The sequence below is a fragment of the Mesoplodon mirus genome, assembly GCF_964341445.2.
Source record: "Mesoplodon mirus genome assembly, chromosome: 5".
Taxonomy (NCBI): Eukaryota; Metazoa; Chordata; class Mammalia; order Artiodactyla; family Ziphiidae; genus Mesoplodon; species Mesoplodon mirus.
Genome location: NC_138980.1, coordinates 148,501,892 through 148,518,736, shown reverse-complemented (window position 1 = coordinate 148,518,736; position 16,845 = coordinate 148,501,892). Strand labels below are relative to the sequence as shown.

The 16,845-nt window shown below is 46.7% G+C and overlaps 1 protein-coding gene across 1 annotated transcript in view; it reads left to right on the top strand.

The window, feature by feature from the left end:
• The window catches only part of NIM1K (NIM1 serine/threonine protein kinase), a gene marked incomplete at its 3' end in the record, with an annotated part of 46,638 nt that overhangs the window by 20,077 nt on the left and 9,716 nt on the right, over positions 1 to 16,845 (top strand). Inside the window, exon 2 of the mRNA XM_082622364.1 lies at positions 4,167 to 5,164. Coding sequence (XP_082478490.1) covers positions 4,873 to 5,164 — 292 coding nt within the window. The 5' untranslated portion in view covers positions 4,167 to 4,872. The remainder of the gene's footprint in view (positions 1 to 4,166; positions 5,165 to 16,845) is intronic.

Here is a 16,845-nt window from a genome sequence, read left to right as displayed (position 1 = left end):
CTTTTGTAGGCTTCCTGGTGGAGGGGACTAGTGCCTGTGTTCTGGTGGATGAGGCCTGATCTTGTCTTTCTGGTGGGCAGGACCACGTCCAGTGGTGTGTTTTGGGGTCTGTAAACTTATTATGATTTTAGCCAGCCTCTCTGCTAATGGGTGGCGTTGTGTTCCTCTCTTGCTAGTTGTTTGGCATCAGGTGTCCAGCACTGTAGCTTGCTGGTCATCGAGTGGAGCTGGGTAGTGTTGAGAAGGAGATCTCTGGGAGAGGTTTCGCCATTTGATATTACATGGGGCTGGGAGGTCTCTGGTGGACCAATGTCCTGAACTCGACTCTCCCACCTCAGAGGCTCAGGCCTGACATGTGGCCAGTGCACCAAGACCCTGTCAGCCACACGGAATCCCTGCCTCACCCCACGGGCGAGCAGCCAAGGGGGGTAGGTATGCTTTCTTCCTTTCATTGTGGAGCCTTTCCTCAGGTGTCTGACGCCTCTTGGCTGGACATTCATTCTAAGCAGAAGGCACATAAATCTGATTGGAAGCTCCTTGCCTGCAAGTGAAACTGGCACCTGGAGGACTGCACAGTAGGTGGTCAGGCGGGCTTTGGGTTGGAGAACCTCCGAATATGGGTTTCAGGAGGTCTTTTCTCTTTAACCAAAAGAGGAATCCCCTGCCTGGCAGATTATATACGTGTTTCCCTTTATTCTGGAAACTCAAGGGTTTAGGGGTGCAGAGAGAAGAGGGAAACAGTGATCCCATAACTGGATCTGAGCTAATGGATTCTCCTGTGCCTTGTGCTCCTGAGCTGGCCTGGGAGTGGGCAGAGAGAGTAGCAAACTGGCTCTGAGGAGGAAAGGGGCCGGGGGTCTCACTGCTCTACATTCAGACAAACCCCATTTTTGGTCTGCTTCAATCCTCCAAACTTTGAGGTAGTTGGTCTCTTATAGTTTGAAGTCTCTTGAGCGTTCAGAAAGGTATATCTCATTGGCGTGTCCAGTTTTGCAGTTTTCTTCACTGTCTTTGCAGAGTCATTAACTACTCCTCAATTTGCTTTCCATCTCCCCCAGATGTGTTGGTATCTTACACCTGCTATTACCTCTCTTACTCTGTTTGTCCTTATGGGTTTATGCCTTTTCCCCTCCTATTCCTACTGTGGGGGTTTGGAAGGAAATAGAGATAAATGAAAGCATAAAATTCTGTATATAACTAGAAGTCCCTAATTATCTTTTGATTTTAAAAGCAGTCCATTAGTATTAGACAATCAGGTGTGGCAATCTCCCTGTATAACCAAAAGTAAAGCAAACTTTCTGTATACCAATTGTGTAAGATGGCAACATATTACATATTTTTAATTTTCTCTTTAAAGGTAAATACATGCACATGAAAAAAAGGTAAATCATATAAAAAGAGTAAATAGTGAAAAATACACAGCTTTTTCTCATTCTGGTTCCCAGTCCAACAACTCCCCTCTTCGAATGCAGTAAATATTGCCAGTTTCTCAGGTATACCCTCCTCTTTCTTGTTTTTTTTTTTTTTTTTTTTTTTTGCGGTACGCGGGCCTCTCCCTGTTGTGGCCTCTCCCGTTGCGGAGCACAGGCTCCGGACGTGCAGGCTCAGCGGCCATGGCTCACGGGCCCAGCCGCTCCGTGGCATGTGGGATCTTCCCGGACCGGGGCACGAACCCGTGTCCCCTGCATCGGCAGACAGACTGTCAACCACTGCGCCACCAGGGAAGCCCCCTCCTCTTTCTTATACTTCTGATATCACATTATGTAAACTCTACTGACCTCTTAACAATGTGTCTCGGATATCATAACTCATTCTTTTTCACACGTACAAGGAATTATTTCACAAATAATCCACTATTTTTATATATGTATGTATTGTAACTTATTTAACTTGTCCCTACTGATGGGCATTTAATTAATTAATGTCTAGTTTTTTCCTACAGAACAATACAGCAGTGAATATCTATCTAGCCATCTTTATATTAGAAATATGTATACCTTTGTGAATGTACGTGCAGGGTAAATTCAAGTGGAATAGCTGAGGCAAAGGATACGAACACTTGTACTTTAATACCTATAGCCAATTATTCTCCAAGCAATTGTACCAATTTATACCCTGTAACAATGAATGAGAGCTCCTGTTTCCCTCTCTAACCAGTGCATTATAATTTGGAGGCTTTGGATTTCTAAGCAGTACTGTAGCAAGGATACATACACTTGTACTTTAATAGCTAATTGTTCTCCAAGCAGTTGTACCAATCTATGCCCTCTAACAATGAATGAGAGCTCCTGTTTCCCTCTCTAACCAGTGCATTATAATTTGAAGACTTTGGATTTCTAAGCAGTACTGTAGCAATTCTCAGTTGGATGGTGGAATTCAGGCTAAGCTTTCACCTACACAAGAAGGCGGGGCCAGGAATACTATTGGCCAGTAGAAGGTAGCCCAGGCCTTGGAAATGTGGACTGAAATAAGCTTTCTGAGATAATTCAAGTATATGTTGGGATAGTGTTATGTGTCTATAAATAAAATATTTACCTCTACTCCATAGATCATACCTGAATGTAATGATCAATCAGTTGGTAAGTTAATTCATTCCTTCTTCAACAAATGCTTATTGTAAAACTTCCAGGCACTGGGCTGAGCCCTGGGAGTTCAAAGAATAAGGTGCAGGTTCCTGCCCTCCAGGTGCTTATCTAGTTGGGGTTGGTAATGACAGCATTGTGGCGAGGCACTGGGAGAGAGGCAAGCCTGGAGTCCTGAGCAAGGCCCAGGAAGGACACAGAGCCAAGAAGTTCTGGAACCTGCAGGAACACGAGGCGATCGAGCACTGCATCCTGTTGAAAGGCCTTACTCTCTTTGCGTAGGTGAAGCTAAAGTTTCTTTCAGAATTAAAATTGTTACACCACTTCTTGTCTGCGTGGTCTCTTTCTGCCAGGGATCTGAGGAGATCTTTTTTGTTTGTTTGTTTGTTTGTTTGCGGTAAACGCGGGCCGCTCACTGTTGTGGCCTCTCCCGTTGTGGCCTCTCCCTTTGTGGCCTCTCCTGCTGCAGAGCACAGGCTCCGGACGAGCAGGCTCAGCGGCCATGGCTCACGGGCCCAGCCGCTCCACGGCATGTGGGATCTTCCCGGACCGGGGCACGAACCTGTGTCCCCTGCATCAGCAGGCGGACTCTCAACCACTGCGCCACCAGGGAAGCCCGAGGCCATAGACTTTGCCCTCCAGTAACATTACCCTGTTTCTGAACCTTCAAAATGAGCTGCTGGGGGGCCTCCCTGGTGGCGCAGTGGTTGAGAGTCCGCCTGCCGATGCAGGGGATACGGGTTCGTGCCCCGGTCTGGGAGGATCCCATATGCCGCGGAGCGGCTGGGCCCGTGAGCCATGGCCGCTGAGCCTGTGCGTCCGGAGCCTGTGCTCCGCAACGGGAGAGGCCACAACAGTGAGAGGCCCGCGTACAGCAAAAAAAAAAAAAAAATGAGCTGCTGGGCCTGGAGGCTGACACCTGATTAGAAATACCTAGAAAATAAGCCTAGGAGAAAAATTAGCCGGTGTATGAGAACATACAGGGTAAAGGAAATATAACACATTGTTATTTGAATCAGTGTAAGAACTTTTGAAAACTGATAGGAAATCTTTGTCATTATGATGATCGTCTTATCATTTTATTTCAAAATTTGACATCGTGGTCACTTTATTTTATAAATGATGTGACCAGAAAAGCTGACAGATTTTACTAAAGGCGTTTCCACTGTACCTACCAATTCCTTTTTTTTTTGGCCATGACACGTGGCTCGTGGGATCAGACCCTGGCCCCCGGCAGTGGAAGTGTAGAGTCCTAACCACTGGACCGCCAGGGAATTCCCTACTGTATTATTATTTTAAAAGTCTGGCTTCAAAGCAATCCAGAAACAGAAGTAGAAAAATTATTTTGCTAGAAATATTTACAGGCTGTGAGGGCTTTTCTGAAATGTAGATCGAGGAGTGTGTGTGCGTACATTTTCTTCTTATTAAATCATATGTGATCAAGCATTTACTACTGATATGAGTCATAACTGAAATTTGTAGAGTGCTTTTAGACTGGTGCTTACCAAGCAGTTTCACATTCATTATAAATCCCGTACTGTACATTAGCATGGGCTAATACATTTCCTTATTCTCTGTTCTTAGGATGAAGTAGCACCCACCAAATTTTTGAGACAGCTCGCGGCTTAGAGGAAGGCTCATCTAAATAAAGGCCGGCTAAAGTGGCATTGCAGGGATTTAATCCTCCTCTGGCTGCCCGTGTGACCAGAAGGCTGATTTGCAAGTTTCTTCTTTCCTGGGGTCCAGATTATCAGGTCTCCAGGGCCTTGCAACTTGACAGCAAAAGTGCAAAATGAAGAAGGTCAGAGATACGCGCCAGCAGCAGAGACCTGAGGGCCTCTGCGGGGCTTTTACACACCAGAGCAAAAGATCCTCTGGCCATCAAAGGAAATAGCAAACTGGAGCCTTTGTTTTGGGACACAGCCACCTACCACAGAGCACCAGCACGGCCAGCCAGAAAGTTCTTGGAGCCTGATCAGGGAAGCGGCTCTGGTACTTGGACGTGTGCCTGATGGTTCAGTTAGAGCTGGGAAGTTCAACGTGAAGGAAGGTCTCGAGTGAGGGCGGCTTCGGGCTTGGCTGGTAGGTGGTTCTGGCACTGGCCTCTGCCCTCCCCCGGCTGAAGCTGAGAAGGGGGTTTGCGCATTCAAGAGTCTTTGCCCGGCTCTCAAGGACACAGGGCTCTGGCAGTCAACTCCCATCTCCCACCCGCCCGGCCCCTTCGGCCCCTCCCCAGCCTGCCCCCCATCGGTGCCTCTGCTGAGATGGAAACGTGGGCCTGTGGAGGACGATGACTGCCGTGTATGTGAATGGAGGCGGCCTGGAGAACCCCCGCTATGCCAGGTGGGACCGGCGAGAGAGCATGGAGAGCGGCGGCCAGACGGAGTGCGCCAAGGAGGACGGAGAGGGGCAGCCTCGCCAGCTGACGCCCTTCGAGAAGTTGACCCAGGACATGTCCCAAGACCAGAAGGTGGTGAGGGAGATCACTCTGGGGAAACGAATCGGCTTTTACCGCATCCGAGGGGAAATCGGAAGTGGGAACTTTTCCCAGGTCAAGCTCGGGATTCACTCCCTAACCAAAGGTAGGATCCGACCTCCACGGGTGATGCCCAGAGTGTTGGGACCTGGTTGGGGGTCGGGTTAGGAGTCCAGGGCCAAGGAGGCAGGTGAGGCGTCATCACTGAGCCCCTGCTAAGTGCAAGTCCTGTGCCGGCCACCGGCCACTGTTGCCGCAGTTCATTTTCACAGCGATGGTGTGAGCTCAGTATTTTTATTTCACTTTATAGATAAGGAAACTAAGATCCAAAGACGTCAAATGTGGCTTTAGCAGTTTAATCTTAGATGATTTTGACTCCAAAAACTCTCCCACTATAGCATGCAGGTCAAGTCACTCAAACATTGAGGGCAATCTGTCCCCTCCAGTTACACCTTGCAGAGGCGGAGGGGAGTGTGGCTTGGTTCCAAGGCCACTCGGATTCCGGGTCCTTATTTGTAACTTCTGTTTGTGTTTGTTTGTCAATACCAGTGGCACAGGGAACCTCCCGGATGGTCAGTGGATAGTGGGGTCCAGCCTCTCCTCCTTACCAGAGGCTGCTGCTTCTGTTAGGTTTGGGGAAAAGGGACTTGATCTCAAGAACGTCTCTGCTTCAGTCTGCTCTGTACTAGTTCTCATTGTTGTTAGCTCCTTGCTTGCTACCAAATAGCCACGCTTGCTTGGTTGCTGGTCACTCTGGATTCTAGACCAGCAGTGCCCACCGCTCTGGCCTCAGAGAGGAGCTGTATGGAGAGACCAGCAGCCCTTTGCTGCCCAACCCCTGTGGGCACTTCTCCAAGTTACCTCTAATATAGCTAACTAAGCCTGGAGATAGTCATAACAGAGTCACAGGACAGAGGAAGAATGCCTGCAACTCGGTACAATCTACAGACTTCCTAAAGCCCATGGGCTCTGCCCTCTCCCTGAGAGTCCCATACTGACATTTATTCTCCTTGCACTCAGGCTGCCACCACGTCTCCAGGGCTGCTCTTTCTTGTGTCAAGAGTTTTGTTTTCTTTTCTTCTCCAACCCCCAATCCTATTCCCCGCTCGTCCCTGTTTGACCCCTATGGAGAAAGTACCACAACTTCCTCTACCTACACACACACACACACGCACGCACATGCGTGCACACACACCCAAGTCACTGGAGCTCCAAGTCCCCTTCTATCTTGATCTGAGCCCGAGTGTCTGGGTTCATGCCTACTCACCTTACCTACCTGGGGACATTACAGCGCTCCTCAGCCCTCAGCGCTGACAAAATGCAGCCAGTAGCATTGATTACGTTACTCATAAAAGCAGCTCTAGGGCTGCGATTCACATCTAATTGGGAAAGATGTTGCTTTTCAATAGTCTAGAGCAAGAGTGAAAGACAACATAAAACACATAAGGAGATGAGGGGCCAGAAATTGAGAGGAAGACATGATCAGGAAGTGGAGAGGAGAAGTTGCATAAAGGCAAACCAGGAGAGGAATTCAGAAAGGAGAGAGTGTCCGTTGTGGCAGAGAGGTCACAGGGGCTAAAGTCTGAGCAAAGCGTGTTGGAACTGCTTCCCTAGTGTAGGTTCAGATATTAGATTCTAGTGGAGAGGATAGGATAGTGGAAAGAACATGTGCTTCAGAATCAGACAAATCTGTTCAAATCCTCGTTCAGTCACTTACTAGGTATCTGACTTCACGCATATTACTTAGCCTTTTTGGTCCTCAGTTGCCTCAGCTATAAAATAGAGATAATGATTCGTATCTTAGAATTGTTGGGGAAATTAGGAATAATATATATGAAGTACATGGCACAGAGTAGCCACTCAATAAATGGTAGCTATCATTGTGCAAGTCTATTTTTAAACTTATTTCAGAAGGAAATTTGATATAAAGTCATGAAAACCCATGAATAGAAGGTAGTGGTAAAAATAAATACAATGCACACAAATTTCAAAGTTCTGTTTATTTATTTTTCCAACTTTATTGAGATGTAATCGACACATAATATTGTGTAAGTTTAAGGTGTACAATGTTCTGATTTTATATATGTATATATTATGAAATGATTACCACAATAAGGTCATTTAACACACTCACCACCTCATATAGTTACAATTTCGTATGTGTGTGGTGAGAACTTTTAAAATCTATTCTCTTAGCCACTTGCAAAAAATTTTAAAGGGGGACTTCCCTGGCGGTCCAGTGGTTAGGGCTCCACACTTCCACGGCAGGGGGCATGGGTTTGATCCCTGGTTGGGGAATTAAGATCCCGCAAGCCGCACAGCATGGCCAAAAAAAAAATTAAAGGAAACTTACAAAGTGACTGAAAGTAATTTAAAACATGCCAAAAACCCATCTGTGAGTTTCTCTTTACCTTACTTAGGAGAGTGAAGGGAGAACTGATACGGAAATAACATTTTTATGCTGTGATTTGGTGCTATTTAAGGCTGTTTTCATGCGCTAAAATCACTGCATGCCCCATGAGTGTTCAAGGTTCCACTTCGGGAAACACTGACCTCATCTAGCCCTCCTGAATTTTACAGATGGGGAGACGGAGGCTCAGAAGTGGCTGTCCCGAGGTCACGGCAGACACAGGGTTAGAACCCAGCTTCCTTTTCGCTGCAAGCTACCTCAGGATTTTGGTGCTGGGTGGAGGGGGCAGCTCTTTCACATGCTGCCCTGGACAAGCCGACCAAGTGGGCTACCACTGCCTTCTTCAGCCCCAGACCCCCGCCAGACCCCACCCTGCTCACCAGCCATTCTCCTTCCTGGCGGCCGGACTGCCGAGGAGTGATCCTGCCCTCCAATGCCTGCAGCAGGGAAGCAGGGGACAATGCGCAAGTCATAGAGTGTATAACCAAGACTCAGAAGCAGCACCTACCTTCTGCCCGCCCTCCCTGTTCAGACAGTGTGTAAGACAGAGCGGCACCTTGTCTTGAAGGTGGCAGAAGGTAGTGCACTATTGTGGAAAGATATCAGCTTTGGAGTCAGCCAGACCTGTGTGGAATTCCAATTCTTTTTTCCTCTAGCTGTGTGACCCCCGAACAAGTTATTTTACCATTCTAGGCCACAATTTCCTTATGTATATGTGAAGAAAATATATCAGCTGCCTAGGATTGCTAGGAGGAGCGAATTTTAGAAAGATATAATATACTGAATATTTACCATGTACCTAGACAGAGCATGTGGCAAGTATTCATTAAGTGCCAGTATTAGTCTGCTTTCCAAAAAGTCCAGGTCTTTCAGGCCTGTATGAGTCACACGTCATTCGTTTCATGGGACAGAAGCCGACTCAGATGAGCTCACGCTGACAGGGTGACTGGTGTGCAGGGGAGTTTTGTGGCCCCTCAGCAGGGAGGTAGAGCCACATTTCAAGGATGGACGTTACCCTCCCCATCTCCCCTTTCTCTGGGTTTGCGCGGCTTCTCATCTCTACTTCGTACTTCTTTCTGAGGAGTGGCCTTCTCTGCTTAATTATCCAAAGGCATATGGCCAAGAATGATTGTTTCCAGTCCCATATCTACATAACCTCTCAGCTTTATCCCATCTCCATCCCACTAGTTTCATTGTGTTTCAACTCAGATTTTGAAAAGAGAATATAATCGCTCACCGACCAGCCGGCGATGGGCCACCGCTGAGTCAAGGGCCTGCCTATGTCAAGTCAGCTGCAGCCTTTCGGGTCACACGACCCACTGCACTGTCAGCAGGGCCCAAGGTCCAAAGAAGCGTCTCTGAGACGGGAGAGTGGAGAACACAGTAAATGGACGGACATATCATCACCGCGACGATAACCAGCTAAGCAGGGAAACCACCACAAGCCAGGAGCAGGAGAGTGTCTAATTCCTCAGACAGGCTGTTATGTGAGGAGGACAGAAGAAGGAGGAAGGACCACGACTGGCGTTTCCATAGCGACTTTCTTCTTGAATGCCAGAGGCTTCTCGCCTGTCGTATTACAGCATTGACTTAATTCTAGTCCCTTGAGTTTCAGAGAGTGCGGTGTTTTCCTGCTGTGTGGATGGGGGCCTCCGTGGCCTCACTGTCATGCTCTCCTCTCTCCTAAACCGCCACAGAGTAGCCCTATTATCAAAGGCTCAATGTCAGCCTCTGCTTATGGGATGGGATGGGTGCACAAAAGGAGAGGAAGGCCAAAAGCACAGGCAGAGGAAAAATCAGTTCAACAAGCACATTTAAACAAGCCAGAAAATGTTAACAGCAGGTCATTGTGCACATTGTACTGATGCAACAGGAAAAGGAATCCCAGACTTCGCCTCCCAACTTGCAGGCTCATCCCAGCACGGCCTCATCCTGGTACCGCGCTCACCTCTCTTCTGGGTTCTATCAGAAGGGAGCCCAGGAAAGAGTAGAAAGGTGAGGACAAAAGGAACTGAGAGGGTGAAGGAGGGGAGACCCAGACGTGAAGCGATGTGGGGATGAAGGAAGAGACGGGCGGTTTAGGTACTAGGAAGTGAGAACTCTGGGAGGATGACAGAGGTAAGACTGGAAGATTGCAACTTATGAAAAGAGGGGGGACGTTAGGCTACTGGGAGCAGACTGGGATGGAAAGACGGACATTCCTCTAAAATCTTTTTTTTTTTTTTTTTTTGCGGTACGCGGGCCTCTCACTGTTGTGGCCTCTCCCGTTGTGGAGCACAGGCTCCAGACGCGCAGGCTCAGCGGCCATGACTCACGGGCCCAGATGCTCCGCGGCATGTGGGATCTTCCCGGACCGGGGCATGAACCCATGTCCCCTGCATCGACAGGCGGGCTCTCAACCACTGCGCCACCAGGGAAGCCCTCCTCTAAAATCTTTACCTCTACAGTGGAAGGAGATTTATCAGGGAGTGGTTTAGCCTTGCTGGGAATTACAAATACCCTGTCCCATTCCCAGGCCATGTCAGATGGCATAGTCTGAATAGCGATTTGTATAAATATGGTTCCCATACAAAGCCAGCTTGCCCAGAATTGTCATTAGGTTTTCTAGGAAAGATGGACAACCTGGATAAGATAACAGAGGAGATTCCCAGGGAAGCGGAGGGTTTCTGTGCCAGGGGCAGCTCCCAAGACAGGAGTTTAAAAAAAGACACCAGCTGCTCTGGATCCCTAAAGAGGAGGCTCCAGTATAGGCCCCTGCTGGCTGGAGTTTATTTTTATAGCTAATGGCTCAGATTCTCTTGGGCCTTGCAAGCTGATAGGGCAGGCTGAAGCCATCATGAGTCCCCTTTTAGGCTGATTAGAAATTTCTCAAAAGAAATGACGCACTCGGCTTCTGAATATTTTATGTCCCATCTGTTGCCTCAAACAAAAGTAAAAGAGGCCATGGGTGCCTGTCCCTTTCTCTGTTGCTGTCCTTTCTGACCCCTTCATCCCTGGTCTTCTTCTCTGTTACTCTAGTTTCATGTTTCTAGAAGGCTTTCTTCTCTCTCAATTTATTTATGCATCAGTTCATTCATTCTTTTTTAAAAAATATAATAAACTCTCTTGAGCCTCACAAAGAGGAATAAGATACAGCTCTTGCCCGATAGGAAGTCGCAGTAGGTAATGGAGACAGACAGGAAACAATTGATAAGTGCTGTCACAGGGTGAGGTAACAAAGGGTGTGCTCGACTATGGCTGAAATCAGGGAAGGGTCAATTGATCAGGAAAGGCTTGCATTAGGTCTTGAGGTTTGCGAAGAAGTAATGCAGGACACAGAGGAAAGGGAATTCCAGTCAGAGAGGATGTAAAGTGACTGGAGGTATGAGCCAGGGTGCAGAGTGTTTGGAGATTTAAGAGTAATTCAATGAGGCTAGTGCATGGGATGCACCCACAGAGTAGTGGGAGATATGGTGGGTGATGGAGGCAGGGACTAGATCATGGAGAATCTTCTTGCATATTTGGATTTTGTCATTTACGTATCAGGAAGCCATTGAAGAGCTTTAAGCAAGCAGTTGATAAAATGATTAACTATTAATTACTTCAGTGAGGAAAGTGAATTGAAGTTGGGACATGACAAGAGTCAGGCATGTCAGAATAAAATAGTAGTCTAATGATGCAGATGAATGATGATGTCCACCTCAACTAAGGAAGGGACAGTGAGGATGGAGAGAAGGGGATGCATTTGAAAACGATCTTAGAGTATCGGAAAACCTGTGGTCAACTGCATGGGGGAAAGTGGGAGAGGACAGGGAGGGGAAGAAGTAAAGATGACTCCCAGGTTTCCAGCCTTAGTGACTTAGCAGTGAATAGTGAATACAGAAGAAGAAGTGGATTTGAGAGTGCAGATCTGGAAGCACTGACTTGGGGGTACATGGAGGTCAAGTAAAGGAGCCCAATGACCATGCTGGAACCCAAGAGAAAGTATGCATGAGAAATCAAGATTTGGGGCCTAACACATCTGGGGTATAGTGAAAGTCTTGTATGTCCTCGTCATAGGCTCCTTGGTGTCAGACATTGTATCATATTGATCCTCAGACTTCCCCCACATTCATTATAACTAATAAATATTCAACAAATATTTGGTGAATTAAGTTAATATAATAACTTCCCCGGAAAATCCAGTAGTGGTGGGAAGAGATATGGGAGAGAGCAATGCGTGGCAGTCTTCTCTGGTGGGTTCTTCATGATATAATCTAGAAGGACAGGGCTGGGGGACTCACACAGGCTCTAGTAAAGCTTAACTGAGAAGGCCCAGTGGTTGTGAAAAAGGGCCCCCTCCTCTTGAGTACGGTCATTAAAACAGCAGTTTAAAATTATGTTTTCTGGAGGCAACTAGAGATTGTCATACTAAGTGAAGTAAGGCAGAAGAAGAAAGACAAATACCATATGATATCACTTAGATGTGGAATCTAAAATATGTCACAAATGAACATATCTATGAAATAGCAACAGACTCACAGATGTAGAGAACAGACTTGCAGTTGCCAAGGGGGAGGGGATATGGGGGAGGAATGGACTGGAAGTTTGGTGTTAGTAAATGCAAACTATTATGTATAGAATGGATAAACAAGGTCCTACTGTAGAGCACAGGAGACTATATTCAATATCCTGGGATAAACCATAATGGAAAAGAATATAAAAAAGATGTTGCTATACAGCAGAAATTAATGCAATATTATAAATCAACTATACTTCAATAAAAAAGTAAATTAAAAATAAATAAAATTATGTTTTCTTACTTTAAGAATGGTTAGTAATTGGCTTTGGTGAATCCATCCTAAAAATAAATTCAGTATTACTATAACAAAAAAAGTTCCCTATTTATAATGCAAAGGACTCAAAATAATTTATATGCTCCAATGATGCAGGAATGCTCAAGGATATTAAAGCACATGCACTTGGATGGAAGTCACACAGCCATTAAAAATCACACTTGTGGAGAGTCTGTGGTAAAATGGAGGATGCATGGGACACGATAATAAATGAAAAAGCAAGGCGCAAACTTGAGTTACACTGCAATGGGAATACTTATCCTGGGCTGTTGTGAGTGTTAAGTGAAATCATTTATTCAACAAATATTTGTTGATCACCTCCCGTGTAACAGGCATTGTTCTAGGGACTGGAGATACAGAAGTGAACAAAATAGACCACAATCTGTCCTGTGGAGCTTATGTTCTAGCGGGGAGACACAGACAAAAGTAAGCCAGTAAAATATTCATTATGCTACATAGTGATAAGTGACAGGAAGGAAGATAGAGCAGAGGGGAGGGGAGGGAGCATTGGGGGCTGCCGTTTTAGACAAAATGGCCAGGGACAGCCTCCCTGAGGAGGTGGTCATTGAACTGAAGGGAGTAAGGAAACTGGCCTTGGAGTCCATGGGGGAACGTGGTCAGGCAGAGGGGACAGCAAGCAGAAGAGCGCCAAGGTGGGACAGTGCCTTTAAAACTCTAGGAACGGCTGAGGCGTGTGACAGCAGAGAGTGGCAGGGACCAGATCACATAGGGTTAATATGCAATACGGCAAAGTCAGGACTTTGGCTTTTCCTATGAGGGAAACCCGAGCCCTCTGAGGGAGCAGAGAAGTGACTCGCGCGACCTGGCTTACGCTTAATAGGATCACCTTGGCTGCTCTGTTGAAAATAGGCTGCGAGGGGTCAAAGGCAGAAAAGGAGAGATCAGCTAGGAGCCTATTGGAATAATCCAGGCAGGAGAGAATGGTGGCTTGGACCAGGAAGGGAGCAGTGAAAGGCTGAGAAGTGGCTGGATTCTGGCTGTATTTAGAAGTAGAGATAACAGGATTTGCTGACAGATTGAAAGTGGAGTGTAAAAGGGAAGGGTCAAATACTCGAGGTTTTTGCTCTGGATGACTGCGAGAATAGAGCTTCCATTTACTGAAACTGGGAAGACTGTAGAAGGAACAGGTCTGGGGTGGGGGAGATCAGTATTGGACGTGTTATGCTGGGCGTGCCTGTTACACACGCACAGCAGAGGCTGTTGGTGCCTCACCCGTGTCTCCTTGGGCCTTACCATTTCAGTGCATGCAGGCCAGACCTTCAAATGCCAGTCTCTCCATCTCTTTGCCTCTGGGCTTTCTCTAGCTGCTGGAGCTGCTCTGCCTGCATGCGTGGGAAATAGAGGGGAATTCATGTCTGCCAGGAACAGCCAACAACTAGTTACTGGCAGTAGTTGATGTACAAATACCCCAGCTCTCTCACTCTTCTCATGATAAAACTCAAACGATAGGGGCTTCCCTGGTGGCGCAGTGGTTGAGAGTCCGCCTGCCGATGCAGGGGATGCGGGTTCGTGCCCTGGTCCGGGAAGATCCCATATGCCGCGGAGCGGCTGGGCCCGTGAGCCATGGCCGCTGAGCCCATGCATCCGGAGCCTGTGCTCCGCAACAGGAGAGGCCACAGCAGTGAGAGGCCCGCGTACCGCAAAAAAAAAAAAAAAAATCTCAAAGGATAACTCGCAGCAGGATCGTTGGAAGACGGAGGGAACAAAAGATGCCCATCGAGCTGAGAAGGCATCTTGAGACTGAAAAATGAGGCAGGCAGCTCCATATACTCAATGGATCAGTTTATGGTAGGGTACCTGACAAGATGGGATCAGGACTGGGCCGACAAAGGTCTGGAAGCATTTGCAGCTATCCTCTGCACCGCCCGAAGGGCCACTGGGGCAATTTTATAGCTAACCTAGGGTATGGGAGTACCCTTGAAAACAGGAAGTACATTCCTAAGTCAAGATGATTGAATGGGTAACTAGTCTCGTGGGTACCAGGAAAATGTCAGCGAAGGTCTTCATCATTATTTGGGGACTAACAGAGCACAGAGGCCACCTGGACCTACCGATCATTAAACAATATCCGTTAACTACAAAGCCCTTGACAGAGAAGTGATTTGCCGCACAGTGCAGTCCTGAGTGGGGTCAGTGGAAGGACAGGAGGAATTGTATGAGCCCGAGATGATGTCAGTTATGCTAACAGCCATGCAGGATTTAGGTAACTTGCTTAGTAACACATCCTTAATTGGCTGCCTTTCCTTATTCTTCTACCAGTGTTTCCTGGGTATCACCTCCTGCATCAACTACTTGCACCTGAATCACTGCCTCATGCTCTGCTTCTGTAAGAAGCCAAACTGAGACAACCAAGTGGAGAGGTCTCGTAGGCAGGTGTATTTATGCATCTGGAATTGTTGAGGAAATTGTAGGGATGTCCAAGGACTAAGCCTTCAGGTGTCGAACATTTAGAGGCTGGGCAGATGAAAAGAACACAGCAAAGGAGCCTTAGAAGAAGTGGCAAGAGGTAGGAGAAAAACCAGGAACGTGTGTTTTCCTAGAAACCCAGTGACAAAGGTGTTTCTAGGAGGAAGGAGGAAGTCTGAAAACTGGCCATTGGTTTTAGCAACTTGGAGGTCATTGGTGAACCTCAGAGGAGCTTTTCTGGTAGCAATAGCTCTTAGGTTCAAGACATAATGAGGGGAGGACTGGAGACAGTGACGTAGAACCAGCTCTTTAAGAGAGTTTTCCTACAAAGAGAATGAGAAGAAGAGTCTGATGCTAGAGGGGGAAGTGGGGTCGAGAGAGGTTTTTTGTGGCTTCTCAAAAACTTTTTTTAATGTTTAACATACATAAATACAAAAAGAGGTATGAAAATCACAAATATGCAGTTAAATGAATTTTCCAAACTAAAAAAACCCATATAACCACCACCAAGTTCAAAAAAGAGAACATCCCCAGTACTTTAGAGGCTCCCCTATCCCCCCCTTCTATTTACTGCATCTCCAAGTATAACCACTACCCTGACTTCTAACATGACAGATTGGGTTTGCCTGTAAAACTTTATATAAATGGCATCATATAATATGTCTTCTTTTGTCTTATTTCATTTGCTCAATATTAAACTTGTGAAAGCTGGAGACTTCCCTGGTGGTCCAGTGGTTAGGACTTGGCTCTCTCACTGCCGGAGCCCCGAGTTCGATCCCTGGTGCAAGCCGCAAAGCACAGCCAAAAAAAAAAAAAAAGGTGGGGGGGAACCATCCGTATTATTTTATGTAGTTTAGATGCTTCATTCTTATTGCTATATAGCAGCCCATTGTACAAATTTACTACAATTTATTTATCCATTCTACTGCTGATGAACATGAGGATAGTTTCCAATTTGGGGCTATTATGAATAATGTTACTATGAACATTCTAGTACAAGTATTTTGGTAACATGTATGCATTTTTGTGGGGAAGACTTTTTTCTTTTTAGATGGGTAAATAGCACGAATGTATGCAGATGGAAAAGATTCAGTAGAAAGGTTAAAACTTATGACGCAGTAGAGAGGAAGAAATTTTGGATGCCTGTTCTTGAGTAGAGGAGAGTAGATGGAATCTATTCAACATGTAAAGGGTTCTTAGCTAGGCCTTAGATAGGAGCAGGGACCATTTACCCAGAGAAACAGGAAGACAGAGTTTATGGGCACAGATTCAGGTAGGCTGGAAGAAGTGGCAGAAGGAACTTGAAGAAATTCTCTTCTATGACTTTCTTTACTGGATAAAATAGAAATCAAAGTCATCAGCTATGAGTGAGGAGAGGGAGAAGGTATTAGAGATTTGATAGGAGAAGAGAAGCCATGAAAGCATCATCTAGAAGTGTAGGGGCGCTGTTGGACCAGGGAAATATAGTGTGTCTGCCAGGAGCAATTAAGACGCACCTGAGGTTGTAGATCATGATTCAAAGTGAGACAAGCCGTCATGGTCACTGCACGGGTGTAGGCAGAGAGTAGGATTTAACCAGGGTGTGGTTCAGCTGAGAAAACACGATGAGAGAGACCAGAGATGTTGAAGGAGTACACAGAGCCATGACAACAACAATAAAGATGGTCCTCCAGGACTTTCCTGGTGGTGCAGTGGTTAAGAATCCTCCTGCCAATGCAGGGGACACGGGTTCGAGCCCTGGTCCTGGAAGATCCCACATGCCATGGAGCATCTAAGCCCGTGAGCCACAACTACTGAGCCTGCACTCTAGAGCCTGTGAGCCACAACTATTGAGCCTGCGTGCCACAAGTACTGAAGCCCTCACACCTAGAGCCCATGCTCTGCAACAAGAGAAGCCACCGCAGTGAGAAGCCCACACATTGCAACAAAGTGTAGCCCCCTGCTCGCCGCAACTAGAGAAAGCCTGTGCACAGCAATGAAGACCAAACACAACCATAAATAAATAAATAAATAAATTTTAAAGAAAAAGAAAAAAGATGCCGCTCCAGTGCACACCACCAATCCTCCCCATTCCTCAACCCAGAAACCTTTACCTCTTCTTCAACCCTAACCCTTGGCTGAACCCCAAGTGCTATT